The sequence below is a fragment of the Bombina bombina genome, chromosome 1 (genome assembly GCF_027579735.1).
Source record: "Bombina bombina isolate aBomBom1 chromosome 1, aBomBom1.pri, whole genome shotgun sequence".
In the NCBI taxonomy this organism is placed as follows: Eukaryota; Metazoa; Chordata; class Amphibia; order Anura; family Bombinatoridae; genus Bombina; species Bombina bombina.
Genome location: NC_069499.1, coordinates 598,327,189 through 598,344,465, shown reverse-complemented (window position 1 = coordinate 598,344,465; position 17,277 = coordinate 598,327,189). Strand labels below are relative to the sequence as shown.

The 17,277-nt window shown below is 41.2% G+C and overlaps 1 protein-coding gene across 2 annotated transcripts in view; it reads left to right on the top strand.

Moving 5' to 3' along the window:
- The first annotated feature begins 8,139 nt into the window (after positions 1–8,139).
- Positions 8,140–17,277, top strand: part of RBMX2 (RNA binding motif protein X-linked 2) — a 48,429-nt gene continuing 39,291 nt past the window's right edge. The window contains exon 1 of one of the 2 annotated variants that reach the window (XM_053698921.1): positions 8,140–8,177. In XM_053698921.1, the coding sequence (XP_053554896.1) occupies positions 8,155–8,177 (23 nt within the window). In that variant the 5' untranslated portion in view covers positions 8,140–8,154. Of the gene's footprint in view, positions 8,178–16,988; positions 17,125–17,277 lie in introns of those variants that run through there. The other variant, XM_053698922.1, reaches the window with a different exon arrangement.

Genomic DNA, 17,277 nt, shown 5'->3' with positions numbered 1-17,277 from the left:
TGCAGAAATAACAGCAAGAATCGATCCCAGAGATAGTTCCCGAAGGAAACATATAATCAAAATAAGTCATCCTAACCGGATAAAAGAAAATATAAGGCAGCCTGTAGGCAAACGCCTAAGAAGAAATAGGCATACCCGCAGGACAAGCCAAACGGAACCCTGATCTTCCAACAAAAACTGAGAAGGATCTCAACAACTGACAATCAGGAGATTACACCACCCCACATGTCTAATGAGGTGAATCATTCGAAGCAGAATACTGTGGATTCCCGTATCCGTTAAGGATAGGATCCTCTAATAACTCAAAAACGTGTCTGAGTAAAGGCATGCTATTCTGTAACGAAAGGCACAACACTCATGGACAGCTACACCCACAGGGAACTGTATAGGCCCAGCCAAGGCCGGGAGACCCGGGACAATCGGGCACAAGCACAAATGTAAATAAACGTCTGGGCTCTGCAGACGCATAATCGCCCAAAATATGTGAAAGCAAAAACGAGCTGCAACCTCCGGGGGGAACAAGCCACTCTGCAAGGAGGGATAAACATAATCTGGGTTACCCGCATGTGTAGTAGTAAGGAGCGGTAGGGAACTCGCCTCTCGGAGGACAGAAACCCCAGAGGCGGATGGCTGAGCGGACCCTTGATTCCCCGAGCCCGAGGAACAAGCCGCTCTAATACGGCATATCGAACATAACTGATTGACCTGTGTCAACGGTTTCAATTCGCAAGTTGAAGAATCTGAATCTGAAATTTGAACAGCATCAGAAACCTCCATAATTGGATAGAGAATATATTAATATGGACGAAAGAAAAATCTAAATGGCATCTGACACCCACAATGGCTGGGGCACTCACCACCTCCTAGAACCAGACACTAGCGGACCCGAATTTTTCAGTCGCCACGCGGTCAGGAATGCGTAAATGGAAGACCAGAACGTAAACATTTCCAGTCACAAGGTGAACCTTAAAGTCCAAAAAAAGCACGCCCAACCACTTCCAAAGGCCTTTATGTTCTAAACCAAGAGTCCAGTTAACACTACACATAAGCAGATTGAATCACATAACAAACATGATTAAAAAAAACCCTGTTCAATAATCCCCCTCAGGAGATATTAACCCTTGATTCCAAGATACCAAAGGAGCCTCACTGAGGCCCTATATTATACTTAATAAGTCCTGCAAGATAGTTCTTTACGGAAAACAAATAAGTTACAGTACATTCTGATGAAGTAAAATTAAACTATCTTACCGGAATCTACGGCCCTTCAATTGTGACGAATAGTAGTAGCACCTCCACCATGGACTTGAGAGAAGAAATCAGGCAGCGAAGTGAAGTTTGACAACGCTGATTGCTTGTGGAGCTGTTAATATGAGTCGGGATGGTTTCGCAGAAAGACTCTCCCTGCATCTCCGGACTCTAACTTTCATCCAGGCCCTCACTGAGAGACTGATAGGATTACTTAAAACTCCTGTCCCATGTCGAAGAGTACTACCCTCCATATAAGACAAAACAAACTTCTGACAATTCTCTGCTAACCTCCTGGGACGAAAGGCAAAGAATGACTAGGGGATGAGGGGAGTGGGAGAAGTATTTAAGCCTTTGGCTGGGGTGTCTTTGCCTCCTCCTGGTGGCCAGGTTCTTATTTCCCAAAAGTAATGAATGCAGCTGTGGACTCTTTCCATTTATGAAGAAAAGCTAAACCTAGGTAGGCTCATATGCTAATTTCTAAGCCCTTAAAGGCTGCCTTTTATCTCAGGGCATTCGGGCAGGTATATAGTGCTAGTTCATTTGTGCCATATATAGATAACATTGTGCTCACTCCTGTGGATTTACCTACGCCAGCACTGATTGGCTAAACTGCAAATCTGTCAAAAGAACTGAAATAAGGGGGCAGGCTGCAGTGACTTAGAAGGTAATCACAGAGGTAAAAAGTATATGCAAACCTGGGGAATGGTTAATAAAGGAAACATCCTTCTTTTGCTAGGGGCGCAGCGTCTCCTTCCCTGCTCTTTGTCAGGGGCATTGTCGGCTCCGGATGCGTGCAGCGCTGATGTCATCAGCCTATTTAAATGTTTGTAGAACGATCTGTCACTGCCCAAGTATAGGTGTTACTTTGTGTGCTTGTAAGATTTAGAAATATTTGAATGTAACACTAATTGATATGGTAACACTAGCTTCAAAGTGAAACCAAGTAGTATAGTGTCATTTAGTTTGCAAAGGTTAATTTAGTATGGAGAATGTACAAACAAGATATAACTTTGGTATCCATTCAATCTATTATTTATAGATGATGGAACTTTAAAGATAAATTAACTGAGTAGTAAGAAAAAATTAAAATAAGGTGGAATTACTTTGTCTTTTCCTTAGAATATACTTGAGAGTTGCTTTAACAGTTAAGCTGCAGTGAGTGAGTTAATCAGGCAAGAGAAGTAAGACAGTCTTATATGTTTTATGCAAAGCTGCAGTGAGTGAGTTAATCAGGCATGAGAAGTAAGACAGTCTTATATGTTTTATGCAGTCCACAATTCAGTAGCAGTTTAGACAACCTTATATGTTTTATGCAATCCACAATTAAGTAGCAGTTTCTTAAATGCTAAGTCTGTTCAATAAAACATTGTGTACTCACAGAATCTCTTGTGAAGCTCACAGCAGTGACTAGAGTCTCTGAATGTTGGTATCTGATCTGGAGGGGAGGAGACTTCCTGTTCTGTGTGCACAGATGAGTCTTTGCAGAGCTTGTGATGTCACAGGACAGAGTGGAGAGCTTAAACTGATATTATGCAATTCACAAGAAATATAAGGTAAAATTAAATATGTACATCTGCAGAGTACCTTTGTTAAGTAGACAATGGTGAGTCTGGAGGAAGGCAGTTGGAGGGTGTTGATAAGGTAGATGAATATTTAGTTGCAGTCACTGGCTGTGCAGGAATGTGCAAACAGAAAGTTCCTAAATAAAAGGAATTGATTCCAGTGACTGTAGTTCCTATTTGCAAACACAAAAGACCAAGAGGTTAAACAAATGCAGAGAGAAGGCAGTACTTCAGCTGTAGCAAGGCTCAGTGTTACTAGTGAAAATAACAAAATACTAAGCAACGTTTGTAACCTGAGCAGGTGTTTAAATGAGAGGAGGAAGAATCCTATTGGTTGAATTCCTTAAAGGTACAGCATAACCACAATTCCTGACATGACTCCCCCCTCAAGCAAGCTGATCCTCAGCTTGAGGCCTGGGACGGTCCGGAAACCTCCTGTGAAATTGTGCCACCAACCTAGGTGCGTAAATATTAGAAGCAGGCTCCCAATTATCTTCTTCTTCCGAATAATTCTTCCACCTCACAAGGTATTGTAACATTCCTCTAGAATAACGTGAATCAAGGAGTTCCTTAACCTCATACACATCCGAGTCTTGCATGCTGAGTGAGGATGGGAGTATAGGAGCTTTAGATCTCGTTGGAGTATAAGGCTTAAGGAGGGAAACATGAAAAGTAGCGTGTATTTTCATACAAGGTGGTAATTTAAGTGTAACCGCATTCTGATTAACAACTTTCACAATTGTGAATGGTCCACAATACTTTTGAGTCAATTTCCTACTGGGTACTTGTATCCTTAAGTTTTTGGTTGATAACCAAACTTGGTCTCCAATTTGATAGCGAGGTGGTTCCCGGCGTCTTAAATCATAGTAGTACTTCTGTGAATTTTGTGCCTTTATAATATTGTCTTTAATAAAATTGAAATTATCCTGTAGTGAATTATTGAATTCATCCACCAGGGGAGAATCTGAAGGAGTAGAGGAAACTTGAGTGAAAGAAGGATGATATCCATAATTCGCGAAAAACGGAGTAAGTTTAGTTGAAGAATTAGTTAGATTATTGTACGCAAATTCTGCAAATGGTAGAAATGTTATCCAGTTATGTTGTTGATAGGAACAGAAACATCGTAGGTATTCATCCAACCATTGATTTATTCTTTCTACTTGTCCGTTAGCTTGAGGGTGGAATGATGTTGTATATTGGTGTTTGATACCAAGGGAAAGACATAGGCTTTTCCAGAATCTGGAAGTGAATTGGGAACCCCTATCTGAGATCACAATGGATGGTACTCCATGTAACCTGACTATTTGTTCGATAAAGAGAGTGGCAGTTTCAGCTGAACTTGGCAGCTTATGGAATGGTATAAAATGTGCCATTTTTGAGAAGCTATCAACGACTACCATTATAGTGGTGTGAGTTTTAGAGGGAGGTAAATCAACGATGAAATCGATTCCGATTTGTTTCCATGGTCTGTCTGAAACTGGAATGGGCATTAATAAGCCATATGGTGTTTTCTTTTCAGTTTTACAAGTTTGACAGGTAATACAGCCCTTGATGTATTCAGAGATAGACCTTTTCATGTTCGGCCACCAGTATAATCTAGTTAACAGCTGTAATGTACGAGTTTCTCCTGGGTGTCCAGATAATGGAGTATCATGGTGTTCTTTGATTATTTCTAGTCTGAGGGGTTCAGGTAAGTAGATTCTATCTTTATAGTAATATATTCCATCCTTGATGATCAAGTCAAATTTGGAGTCAGGGGGTGGAGTATTTGAAAACTTCTTAACATCCGAGATGAAATCTGAGGTCAACCCAATGAATCTTTCCGTTGGTATGATATTTGAGGGTTTTGAAAATGTTGGAGGTATTGATAGTTGACGGGAAAGTGCATCCGCTTTTCCATTTTTGCAAGCAGGTCGATATATGATTTGGAAATCGAATCTAGCAAAATAAAGACTCCATCTAACCTGTCTGGCTGACAAGGTTTTATTATTTTGGAGATATTGTAGGTTTTTATGGTCAGTGTAGATTATGAAAGTTTTCTTTGCACCTTCAAGAAGGTGTCTCCAGAATTCCAAAGATCGACGAATGGCTAGCAATTCTTTATCCCCAATTGCATAGTTTCTTTCTGCTGATGTCATGGTCTTAGAAAAGAAAGAGATTGGGTGCATAGGTTCGTTAGGAGCTTTTTGTTGGGATAATACAGCACCTATAGCATAATCTGAAGAGTCTACCTCCAGTATGTATTGTAGTTCAACATTTGGCAACATTAGTATAGGAGCTTCTGTAAATAATCTTTTTAATTTTTCAAAAACATGAGTATGCTTTTCTTCCCATAGGAATGGATGTGTAGTTCCAGTGAGTTGAGTGAGTGGTTTTACAACCGTCGAAAAATTCTTTATAAATTTTCGATAATAGTTAGCGAAACCAAGAAATCTTTGCAAAGATTTCCGATCAGTAGGCTGTGGCCAATGTTTAACTGCTTCGACCTTTTCTGACTGCATCTGAATGCCAGCTGAGGAAATGGTGTATCCTAGAAATGAAATGGAAGTGTTGTGGAAAGAACACTTCTCTAATTTTGCATATAACTTATGTATTTTTAAACGAGCTAACACCCAACGTACATGTTTTATGTGGTCTGATATGTTATTAGAATAAATTAGAATATCATCAAGATATACAACCAAACAGACATCTAGTAAATCACGGAATATGTCATTTATGAAGTGTTGGAAGGTTGCGGGGGCATTACAAAGGCCGAATGGCATCACTAGGTATTCATAGAGGCCATACCTCGTTCTGAATGCAGTGAGCCATTCGTCGCCTTCCCTTATACGGATTAGGTTGTAAGCCCCCCTTAAATCAAGCTTTGTGAAAATGGATGCATTGGTTAGGCGTTCGATCAGTTCCGGTATCAATGGAAGTGGGTACCGGTTTTTTACTGTACGTTTGTTGAGCTCCCTATAATCTATTATAGGTCTGAGAGTAGAGTCTTTGTTGGTCACGAAGAACATACCAGCTGCGGCAGGAGAGGAAGAGGGGCGTATGAAACCTTTCCTTAGGTTGTCCTGTAGGTATTGCTTTAAATGATCCAATTCCGGTTGACTTAATGGGTATAAGTGACCAACTGGTAATGTTGCTCCAGGGATTAGTTCTATCGGGCAGTCATAAACCCGGTGCGGGGGTAATGATTCAGCCTCAGACTTACTGAAGACTTCAACAAAATCTTGATAGGGTTCAGGTATTTTTACTTCTTCAGTAGTTGCTTGAAGTATTACAGGCTGTGGGTAACAAGTGCTTTCACAATAGGGTGAAGTAAAGTTTACTGAGAAACTAGACCAATTGATGCTAGGGTTGTGTAACTGTAACCAATACAGACCCAAAACAACCTGAAAATGTGGTGATGGTATGATGTCAAATGTAAGATATTCTGTATGTGCCCCATCAATAGTAACTAATATTGGAATTGTGTTATGTGTGATTGGACCATATTTTAGATCAGAACCATCAATAACCTTGAGAGAGACTGGAGTTTTTTTTAATACGGTAGGTATTTTATTTTTTTGAACAGTGCTGATATCTATGAAATTGCCAAAAGCTCCGGAGTCCACTATGGCATTGGTTGTGAGTCTTCTAAGGTCCCACTGCAGAGTAAGAGATAAATTGCAATAAGAAAGTGTTTTTTCTACATGACTAGTATTATTTATAGTTAAAAACTTACTCTTTTTGTTCTTGCGTAAGATGGGGCAATCTGTGACCATATGGTTGGAATTGCCACAATACATACAGAGATGGTTGGTTTTACGTCTCATTCTTTCATCTGCGGTAAGGGGTCCTCTAATAACTCCAATCTCCATGGGTGTTGTTTGTTCTGTAGTTATAGGTCTCTGGTGTGAGTAAGTAGATGAAGATGGCTTAGATGTAGTTTCAGAATAGCTGCGTTCTGCCTTGCGTTCCCTGAGTCTTCGGTCAATTTGTGTTGCCAGTTTCATAAGTGCTTCTAAGGTACTTGGCATTTCTATTCGAGCAAGTTCATCTTTAACTGAGTCAGACAATCCCAGTCTGAACTGATTTCTTAGGGAAACCGAACTCCAGGCAGAATCTGATGCATATAATTTAAATTCGGTGATGTAGTCTTCTACTGTTTTTTTTCCTTGCTTGAGACTCCTCATTTTTTGTTCAGCGGTGAGTTGTATATCTGCATCCCTGTACAGCTCATCCATAGCAGAAAAAAATCCTGAGAAAGAATTCAGCAAAGGATCATTTGTTTCACATAAGTGGTCAGCCCACACCCTGGGTTCTGACCTAAGAAATGAAATTGTTGAAAGAACCCTGACCCTGTCTGTAGGGTACGTTTTGGGTTTTAGGTTAAATAACAAATGGCATGCATTTTTGAATTGCCTGTATAACCTCCTATCACCAGTGAAAGGTTCTGGTAGGCTTACTTGTGGCTCAGTACTTGGTGTGTTTTGATCTTTGAGATCTTTAATTAGTTCTCTAAGTACCTGAGTTTCAAGTTGCAAATCTAAAATGGCTTGTCCCATTTTATCCACCTTTTGATTTAAATTATATACAAATTGAGGTATTTCAGCAGGATCCATACTAGCTGAATATAAATCACTAAATTCTTATTCTTTTTTTTTAATTTATTTATTTATTTATTTTCCTTCTTAATTGGCTTAGTATTATGTAAGATTTAGAAATATTTGAATGTAACACTAATTGATATGGTAACACTAGCTTCAAAGTGAAACCAAGTAGTATAGTGTCATTTAGTTTGCAAAGGTTAATTTAGTATGGAGAATGTACAAACAAGATATAACTTTGGTATCCATTCAATCTATTATTTATAGATGATGGAACTTTAAAGATAAATTAACTGAGTAGTAAGAAAAAATTAAAATAAGGTGGAATTACTTTGTCTTTTCCTTAGAATATACTTGAGAGTTGCTTTAACAGTTAAGCTGCAGTGAGTGAGTTAATCAGGCAAGAGAAGTAAGACAGTCTTATATGTTTTATGCAAAGCTGCAGTGAGTGAGTTAATCAGGCATGAGAAGTAAGACAGTCTTATATGTTTTATGCAGTCCACAATTCAGTAGCAGTTTAGACAACCTTATATGTTTTATGCAATCCACAATTAAGTAGCAGTTTCTTAAATGCTAAGTCTGTTCAATAAAACATTGTGTACTCACAGAATCTCTTGTGAAGCTCACAGCAGTGACTAGAGTCTCTGAATGTTGGTATCTGATCTGGAGGGGAGGAGACTTCCTGTTCTGTGTGCACAGATGAGTCTTTGCAGAGCTTGTGATGTCACAGGACAGAGTGGAGAGCTTAAACTGATATTATGCAATTCACAAGAAATATAAGGTAAAATTAAATATGTACATCTGCAGAGTACCTTTGTTAAGTAGACAATGGTGAGTCTGGAGGAAGGCAGTTGGAGGGTGTTGATAAGGTAGATGAATATTTAGTTGCAGTCACTGGCTGTGCAGGAATGTGCAAACAGAAAGTTCCTAAATAAAAGGAATTGATTCCAGTGACTGTAGTTCCTATTTGCAAACACAAAAGACCAAGAGGTTAAACAAATGCAGAGAGAAGGCAGTACTTCAGCTGTAGCAAGGCTCAGTGTTACTAGTGAAAATAACAAAATACTAAGCAACGTTTGTAACCTGAGCAGGTGTTTAAATGAGAGGAGGAAGAATCCTATTGGTTGAATTCCTTAAAGGTACAGCATAACCACAATTCCTGACAGTGCTCCTAGGTGTGACAGATCGTTCTTTTTTGTGCCTAATTGCTGTTGCTGAACCTGCCTGTCTGACTACTCTACCTGCCTTAACCCTTACATTGCTGGATTGATCTCTGTTGCCAAACCCTGCCTGCCTGACCATTCTAGTGGTGTGCCCTTGGACTGCTTTACTGTTGCCAAACCCTGCCTGCCTGACTATTCTAGTGGTTTATCCTTGGACTGCTTTACTGTTGCCAAACCCTGCCTGCCGGACTATTCTAGTGGTTTATCCTTGGACTGCTTTACTGTTGCCAGACACTGCCTGCCTGACCATTCTGGTGGTTCATCCTTGGACTGCTCTGCTGTTGCCACTGGGGACTGTCCTGCCTGTGGTGAGTGCCGCCTTCCATATCTCACTAACTTTCTCTGCTCTGGGATATTCCTTATCATTCTGGCTCGACGCCAGGATAACAAGACTACTGGCCGAGCTTGGTCTGATAGAGGAGTATCCCACGAGCGTTACATTATACTTGGGCCATGCAGCCAGATGAGGTGGCACAAGCTGTTTATCTTCAGGGACAGATGTTGGGAACCCATACCACACAGTTGCAGAATATGGATTCCAAGCTAGAGGCTATTACCGCTCAATTCTCCTTACTAGTTGCAGCGAGGGATGCCGCTCCTGTTGCTACACCACCAGCCCCTACTCCTAGTGCTGTGACTTCTTCCTCTGCTTCTGGAAGTATACCCCGGATACCCTTGCCTGACAAGTATGAAGGTACTACTGATTGCAGGGGCTTTCTAAACCAATGCAGGCTGCACTTCCGCAATGATCCTCACACCTTCCAGTCTCATCAGTCAAGGGTCACCTTTATAATTTCCTTGCTAAAGGATAAGGCTCTAGCCTGGGTCTCTCCCCTTTTGGAACAGAACGCTACACTCCTGCATGATGCTGATGAGTTCATTTCTGCTTTATCTTCTGTGTTTGGGACTTCTGGCCATACCTCTGCTGCGGAATATTCTCTCCTGGATCTCCACCAAGGCAAAATAAACTGTGGCACAATATGCCATCGAGTTCCGCACCTTGGCACTTGAAACCACTTGGGATGGCAGTGCTCTCAAGGCAGCCTTTAGGAGGGGTCTCCATGAACGCATTAAAGATGAACTCACTTATCGTGATCTTCCTTCTTCTTTGGATGACTTCATAGCGCTTTGTATCAGTCTGGACTCTCGTTTTCAGGAAAGGCAAGCGGAGAGAGACAGAACTAGGAGGGTCCTTCCTTCCTGTCCTCCTATTCGCCCAGTTTCAGCAGCATCAGCTACCCCTTCAGCTACCTCAGTGGAGGAACCCATGGATCTCTCCTCCTTCAAACCTTCAGAGTCTGAAAGACAGAGAAGAAAGAGACAGAGACTATGTTTTTATTATGGATCTAACACCCATCAACTGAAGGACTGTGACATTCGGCCGGGAAAAGCCAATGCTTAGGGGATAACACTGGGGTACCTCTAAGCATGATCTCTACTAAATCCCCTCACTCCTCTTGGATCCTGGTACATGTTACCCTTACCTTCCTTCAGAATACTGTCCACACTCATTCCTTCATTGATTCAGGGGCTGCTGGAAACTTCCTGGATCACCGTTTAATGATTCAAGCTGGTTTGCCTCTTCTGCAAAAAAGACATTGTCTCAAAATAACTACCCTGGATGGTACCCCCCTTGGTTCGGGCGTGATCCATTTTTAGTCAGCACCCCTGACCCTGACTGTGGGAGTCCTACACACTGAACAGCTGCAGTTTGAAGTCATTCATTCCCCAGCACAACCTGTCATCCTTGGTCTTCCTTGGCTTCGGGTACACAATCCACAGTTTGACTGGGCTGAGGGACAACTGGCCTCCTGGGGTACCTCCTGTTTCCACTCCTGCCTTGCTGAAGTCATTCCTCTGTCTTGTATTCCCATAGCCAGTATACAGACTCCTTCAAACCTTCCTTCAGTATACACAGACTTTGCGGATGTGTTCGAGAAAAAAGCAGCCGACGTGCTGCCACCCCACCGTCCTTATGACTGCAAGATCGACCTCTTTCCCGGAGCCCCACTTCCTAAAGGGAGGACTTATCCATTCTCCAAGGCTAAAACCAAATCCATGGAGGAGTACATACAAGAGAACCTAGCTAAAGGGTTCATTTGGCCTTCCTCCTCTCCTGCTGGGGCTGGCTTCTTTTTTGTCAGTAAGAAGGATGGTAGGCTCAGACCCTGCATTGACTACAGGGCCTTGAACAACATAACCATCAAGAATTGCTATCCCATACCATTGATCACCGAACTGTATGACTCACTCCACTATGCTCGCTTTTTCACCAAATTGGACTTACGTGGGGCATACAATCTGATTCGCATCTTTCCAGGCCACCAATGGAAGACCGCCTTTAACACAAGATCTGGGCATTACGAATACCTTGTAATGCCCTTTGGGCTGTGTAACGCCCCTGCAGTCTTCCAGGCATTTGTCAACAATGTCTTCCGTGACCTCTTTAACCGCACTGTCATTGTTTATCTGGATATCCTTGTTTTCTCTTTCACTTTAGAGGAGCATCATAGGCATGTGAGACAGGTGCTTCTTCGTCTCAGAGAGAATTCTTTGGTAGCCAAGCTAGAAAAGTGTGTTTGATCAAGTTCAGATCCAATTCCTTGGATATGTCATCTCAAAGGATCCTGCTAAACTCACCGTAGTACTAGAATGGCCTCAACCTACCTCTTTAATGGAATTGCAGAGGTTCTTGGGTTTCTCCAATTATTACCGCAAGTTTATAAAGAACTTTTCTCAAACAGTAGCTCCTCTCACGGAATTGACAAAACGGAACAAAGACTGTAAACATTGGCCTCCTGAGGCCATAAACGCCTTCTCTTGTCTGAAAAAGGCTTTTTGTTCAGCTCCTGTGCTCCGCCATCCTGATCCTGACTTACAGTTAACTTTAGAGGTTGATGCCTCCGAGATAGGGGCTGGAATAGTTCTTACCCAGAGGGACCCTTTGACTTCCAAGTCACACCCTGTAGCCTTTTTCTCTAAACGCTTTACTCCTGCTGAGAGGAACTACAATGTGGGTAATCGTGAACTCTTAGCCATTAAGATGGCCTTGACTGAATGGCGTCACTGGTTAGAGGGCACCGCCAATCCTATTCAGATTCTCACCGACCACAAGAATCTGACTTACCTAGAGACTGCTCATCGACTCAATCCTCGACAGGCCAGATGGGCCTTGTTCTTTTCCCGTTTTAACTTTGTGGTCTCTTATCTTCCTGGGACCAAGAACAAGAAAGCGGACGCCCTTTCCCGTCAGTTCCCTCACTCAAGTGATTCCTCAGAAGCTCCTATCGAACACATCATACCCCACTCCTGTGTGGTTTCTCAACTCAATACCACCCTTCTGCAAAGATTGCAACATGCTCAGTCTAGTAAACCTCCTGTTTCCCCCATGGCCTCCGATATCATATTTGTACCTCTGAACTTACTTATCCCTGTGCTAGCCTGGGCTCTTGATAGCAAACTCTCCGGACATCCTGGTTCGACTAAGACTTTCAAGCGTCTTTCCCAACATGTTTGGTGGCCTACTATGAAGTCTGATGCTCAGGATTATGTGAAAGCCTTCACAATTTGTGCGGCCAACAAGACTCCCCGTTCCTTGCCTCCTGGCTTGCTCCAACCATTGTCCATTCCCAAACGACCATGGACACAAATAACAATGGACTTCATTGTGGACCTTCCTTCTTCCGACCACCATACAGTTATCTGGGTTGTGGTGGATTGCTTTTCCAGACTGGCTCACTTCGTACCCTTAAAGGGACACTGAACCCAAATTTTTTCTTTTGTAATTCAGAAAGAGCATGCAATTTTAAGCAACTTTCTAATTTACTCCTATTATCAATTTTTCTTCGTTCTCTTGCTATCATTATTTGAAAAAGAAGGCATCTAAGCTTTTTTTTTGTTTCAGTACTCTGGACAGCACTTTTTTATTGGTGGATGAATTTATCCACCAACCAGCAAGGACAACCCAGGTTGTTCACCAAAAATGGGCCGGCATCTAAACTTACATTCTTGCATTTCAAATAAAGATACCAAGAGAATGAAGAAAATTTGATAATAGGAGTAAATTAGAAAGTTGCTTAAAATTTCATGCTCAATCTGAATCACGAAAGAAAATTTTTGGGTACAGTGTCCCTTTAACCAAACTGCCTTCTGCTCAAGAATTGTTGTCCCTTTTTCTCTTGCATGTGGTGTGACTTCACGGCATTCCTGTGAATATTGTTTCCCAACAGAGGGCCACAGTTCATCTCTGCCTTTCTGAGAGCCTTTTTTAAGTTGATTGGAACCACTGTTTCCTTGTCGTCTGGCTACCATCCTCAGACCAATGGACTGAGAGAGCAAACTAGGATCTTGAAGCCTACCTTTGAGCTGGCAAGAAATACTCATTGGCACTCTTCTCTTCAATGTTTTCCGTTTCAAGCCACAGCAGGGTATCAACCTTGTGTCTTCCCTCTTTCAGCTCAGTCCACTGGGGTCCCTGGCGCAGACCGACACATCACTGAACTCACCACTCATTGGCAACGTATTCGCTCTCAGCTGTGTTCAGCTGTCTCTAGATATAAGAAATTAGCTGATCGTCATAGGGCTTCTGTACGTGCCATCCCAGTGGGTGAACGTGTTTGGATCTCTACTCGACACATTCGTCTACGTCAACCCTGTCACAAATTGGGGCCTAGGTTTAAAAACTGTCTCCTGTTGCCTACAAAGTGGCCTTGCCAAAAACCCTACACATACATCCAGTCTTCCACATCTCACTACTTAAACCTTACATCAAGAATAGATATACCCGGCTCCGAGCTCCACCTCCTCTGCTCTTGGTTCGTGGTGACCCTGAATATGAAGTAGCTAAGATTCTGGACTCCAGATACAAGCGCAGACAACTGCAGTATCTGATACATTGGAAGGGTTACTCCGTGGCAGATCGTTCCTGCCCATGATGGGCATGCTCCATCTCTGGTCTCCATATTCCATGCTGCTCATCTCCTTTGAGGCAGACTCTAGTTCCTAGAGGGAAGCCTTGAGAGGGGGGCTATGTCACGCCGCGTCGCTCTAGCCGTTGCTAGGGGCGCGGCGTCTCCTTCCCTGCTCGTTGTCAGGGGCAGTGTTGGCTCCGGATGCGTGCGCCGCACGCTTCAGATGCCGGTTGCAGCTCAGTGGTGCAAATCTGCGCCTATTTAAATGTTTGTAGAACGATCTGTCACTGCCCAAGTATAGGTGTTACTTTGTGTGCCCCTGGGTGTGACAGATCATTCTTTTTTGTGCCTAATTGCTGTTGCTGAACGTGCTTGTCGGACAACTCTACCTGACTTAACCCTTACACTGCTGGATTGATCTCTGTTGCCAAACCCTGCCTGTCTGACCATTCTAGTGGTGTGCCCTTGGACTGCTTTACTGTTGCCAAACCCTGCCTGCCTGACTATTCTAGTGGTTTATCCTTGGACTGCTTTACTGTTGCCAAACCCTGCCTGCCTATTCTAGTGGTTTATCCTTGGACTGCTTTACTGTTGCCAAACCCTGTCTGCCTGACCATTCTAGTGGTTTATCCTTGGACTGCTTTGCTGTTGCCAGACCCTGCCTGCCTGACCATTCTAGTGGTTCATCCTTGGACTGCTTTGCTATTGTCGCTGGGGACTGTCCTGCCTGTGGTGAGTCTCACTAACTTTCTCTGCTCTGGGATATTCCCTGTCATTCCAGCTCGACGTCGGGATAACAAGACTACTGGCTGAGTTTGGTCTGATAGAGGAGTATCCCACGAGGGTTACAGTTCCTTTAAACTTTTACACCTGCACTGCTGTACTGCTATATCCATGACTGATAATTTCCACTTTAAGCTTTTTCTTTTACTTAGGGCAAAATAAGTCTGAAATAACACACCTAAAAAGTCGCAAGTACATCATGACAGATCGCATGAAGTAAAAATGTAAAGTCTTGTTACGTGCAAATGGAAATTGAGATGATAAGCAAATGGATGTGCTGTCGCAGAACTCTATTAACTTTATTTATTAATCATGCGTTATACATTAGTTTTGTAACAGTAATCTGTAATAAATATCCAACTTATTAAAAGAGATTAAAGGACCAGTAAAAAACAGATTTACATTATCAACAAATGCATGATAAAAAGACAATGCAATAGCACTTAGTCTGAACTTCAAATGAGTAGATTTGTTTCTGACAAATTTCAGTTATGTCTATTTCCACTCCTCCTGTATCATGTGACAGCCATCAGCCAATCACACATGCATACAAGTATATTCTGTGAATTCTTACACGTGCTCGGAAAGAGCTGGTGACTCAAAAATTTTAAATATAAAAAGACTGAACATTTTGTCAATGGAAGTTAAAAATGGCATGCCTTATCTGAATCATGAAAGTTTAATTTTGACTTTAGTGTCCCTTTAATCTTATCACGTGATGTAAGTGAAGGAATGAAATTAATAGTTTCTTTTATTCAACCCTTTTATTTGACCATTATTTGAGAGAAATGTTTTTTTGTGCTGTATTTTCTGCCCTTTACTAGTTGCTTTTTCTTTCTTTGCAATCTTTTATTTTTAGATTTGTTGTGGGAGATTTCTAACTCCAGATACTGCGATTAGAACAAGAAAATTTTACATTGTATCTCCGGAAAAACAACAATATGGCTCCATCTCTTTCACTATCTTGCAACCTACCAATTGGCGATATTAAAAATAGTGAATGTTACATGCACCACTTTTCATAAATACGTAATAAATGCAAATGAATACTATTTAAAATGCCATTAGAGATTAATACATTTAATCTTATTTGCAAATATTAAAGACTTGTAAATGAACATCAGCTGATTTTTTTGCACATGTGAAAAGTTGAGACTTTATTGGCGCATAACCCTTTATAAATATGGTGATTTGTGAGGTCTATTCTTTTTCAATAAACGTGAGCCTTTCCTTATTCTAACTTTGAGAAATGTTGCCCTTAATATTGGGTAGACTACTAACTTTTCTCTCCTAACTAGTTTTATATATTTATATAACTTTTTTTTTTTAAACCAGCAAGTTAATTTTAAACAAGCTTATATAGGTAGGGTTGCTAGGTATCCAACATTTAACCTGACAGTCCAGTATTTCATCAGGCTGTCCAGTAAAATCTATACAAAACTATTAGTCACTTCAATGTCCAGATTTTTTAACGTGTACTATGAGGAGCTTTCCTTTGAGCAGCGTTTGAAAATATTTGGGCAATAGTTTATGGACTGCAAATATATTTGTTACTGCAATCTAAATATAGGTTTACCTGTTATGGGCAGCTGCTATTGTGCTATTTTTAATTTTTATAACTTTTAATTTGCAATATTATCTTAAGCGCCTACTAGTACGGCTTACGCCGAAACGCAAAAAAAACTTTTTTACCTTGTGTGCATCATGTCTTTTTTTTTTTAACAGCCCATCCCGCCCCCCCCCCATCAAAATGTGCATCATGTCTAATTTGTTTGGGATGGATTAAAGGGAGTAGGGACACTGAACCCACATTTTTTCTTTCGCTATTCAGATACAGCATGACATTTTAAACAACTTTCTAATTTACTACTATTATCAAATTTTCTTCATTCTCTTGGTATCGTTATTTGAAATGCAAGAATGTAAGTTTAGATGCCGGCCTATTTTTGGTGAACAACCGGAGCTGTCCTTGCTGATTGGTGGATAAATTCATCCACCAGTAAAAAGTGCTGTCCAGAGTTCTGAACCAAAAAAAAGCTTAGATGCCTTCTTTTTCAAATAAAGGTAGCAAGAGAACGAAGAAAATTTGATAATAGGAGTAAATTAGAAAGTTGATTAAAATTGCATGCTCTATCTGAACCACGAAAGAAAAAAATTGGGTTCAGTGTCCCTTTAATAACGCTGCTTTTATGCTATTTTGGATTTGCGGGATTGAACTCGCTTTTTTCCACCTACTAGTACTGATCTATCTGAACGCAATTTTTATAGAAGGCGATGTTTCTCATGCTGCGCACTACCTGTGAATTTAAACTCTTTTTCAATAAATTACAATATATTGCATTTTCAAAGAGTGCTGAAGACCCTCTATTTTTTAAGAAATTCGTGGGATGAGGACGGTAAACGTCTTTTTTTTTAACATGATTATACGTTTTAAAGAGCCTGTTTGCCATATGGTATTTGGCTGTGAAGAACAGTTTGAACTGTCACGATAAAGAAATGAAAAATATTAATCTAGGTGAAAAAATAGGGAGAACAAGAAGGAAGCTGCTGAATAGATGGACTGTTCTGGGGTTTGTAACAGTGTCAGTGACTGCCGCGCATCGTATACGTGCTCTGCCTTGTATTTCTTCTGATAGACAAGGGGAGTAGGGGACAATAACGCGTTTTTGCGCTTAGCTACATAAAAATGTAACCTAGGGATTGGTTGACTTGTGCCCAAAAAGACTTCCGGTTTCATTGCTTCATAGATCCCAGCGGAAGTTGAGGTGTGAGACAACGGAAGTAGCGTCAGCGAAAGTGCGACAAATATGAAGTGAGTATGATAATGATATAAATTTATCACGTTCATATATAAAAAGGCCCAATTTGAATTCCGTGTGCATACATTAAGAAGTAAACATCTCGAAATGTAGCGACATAATGAATTCTAAAAAATATTGGGTATGCACGCTTATATCCCTGTTTG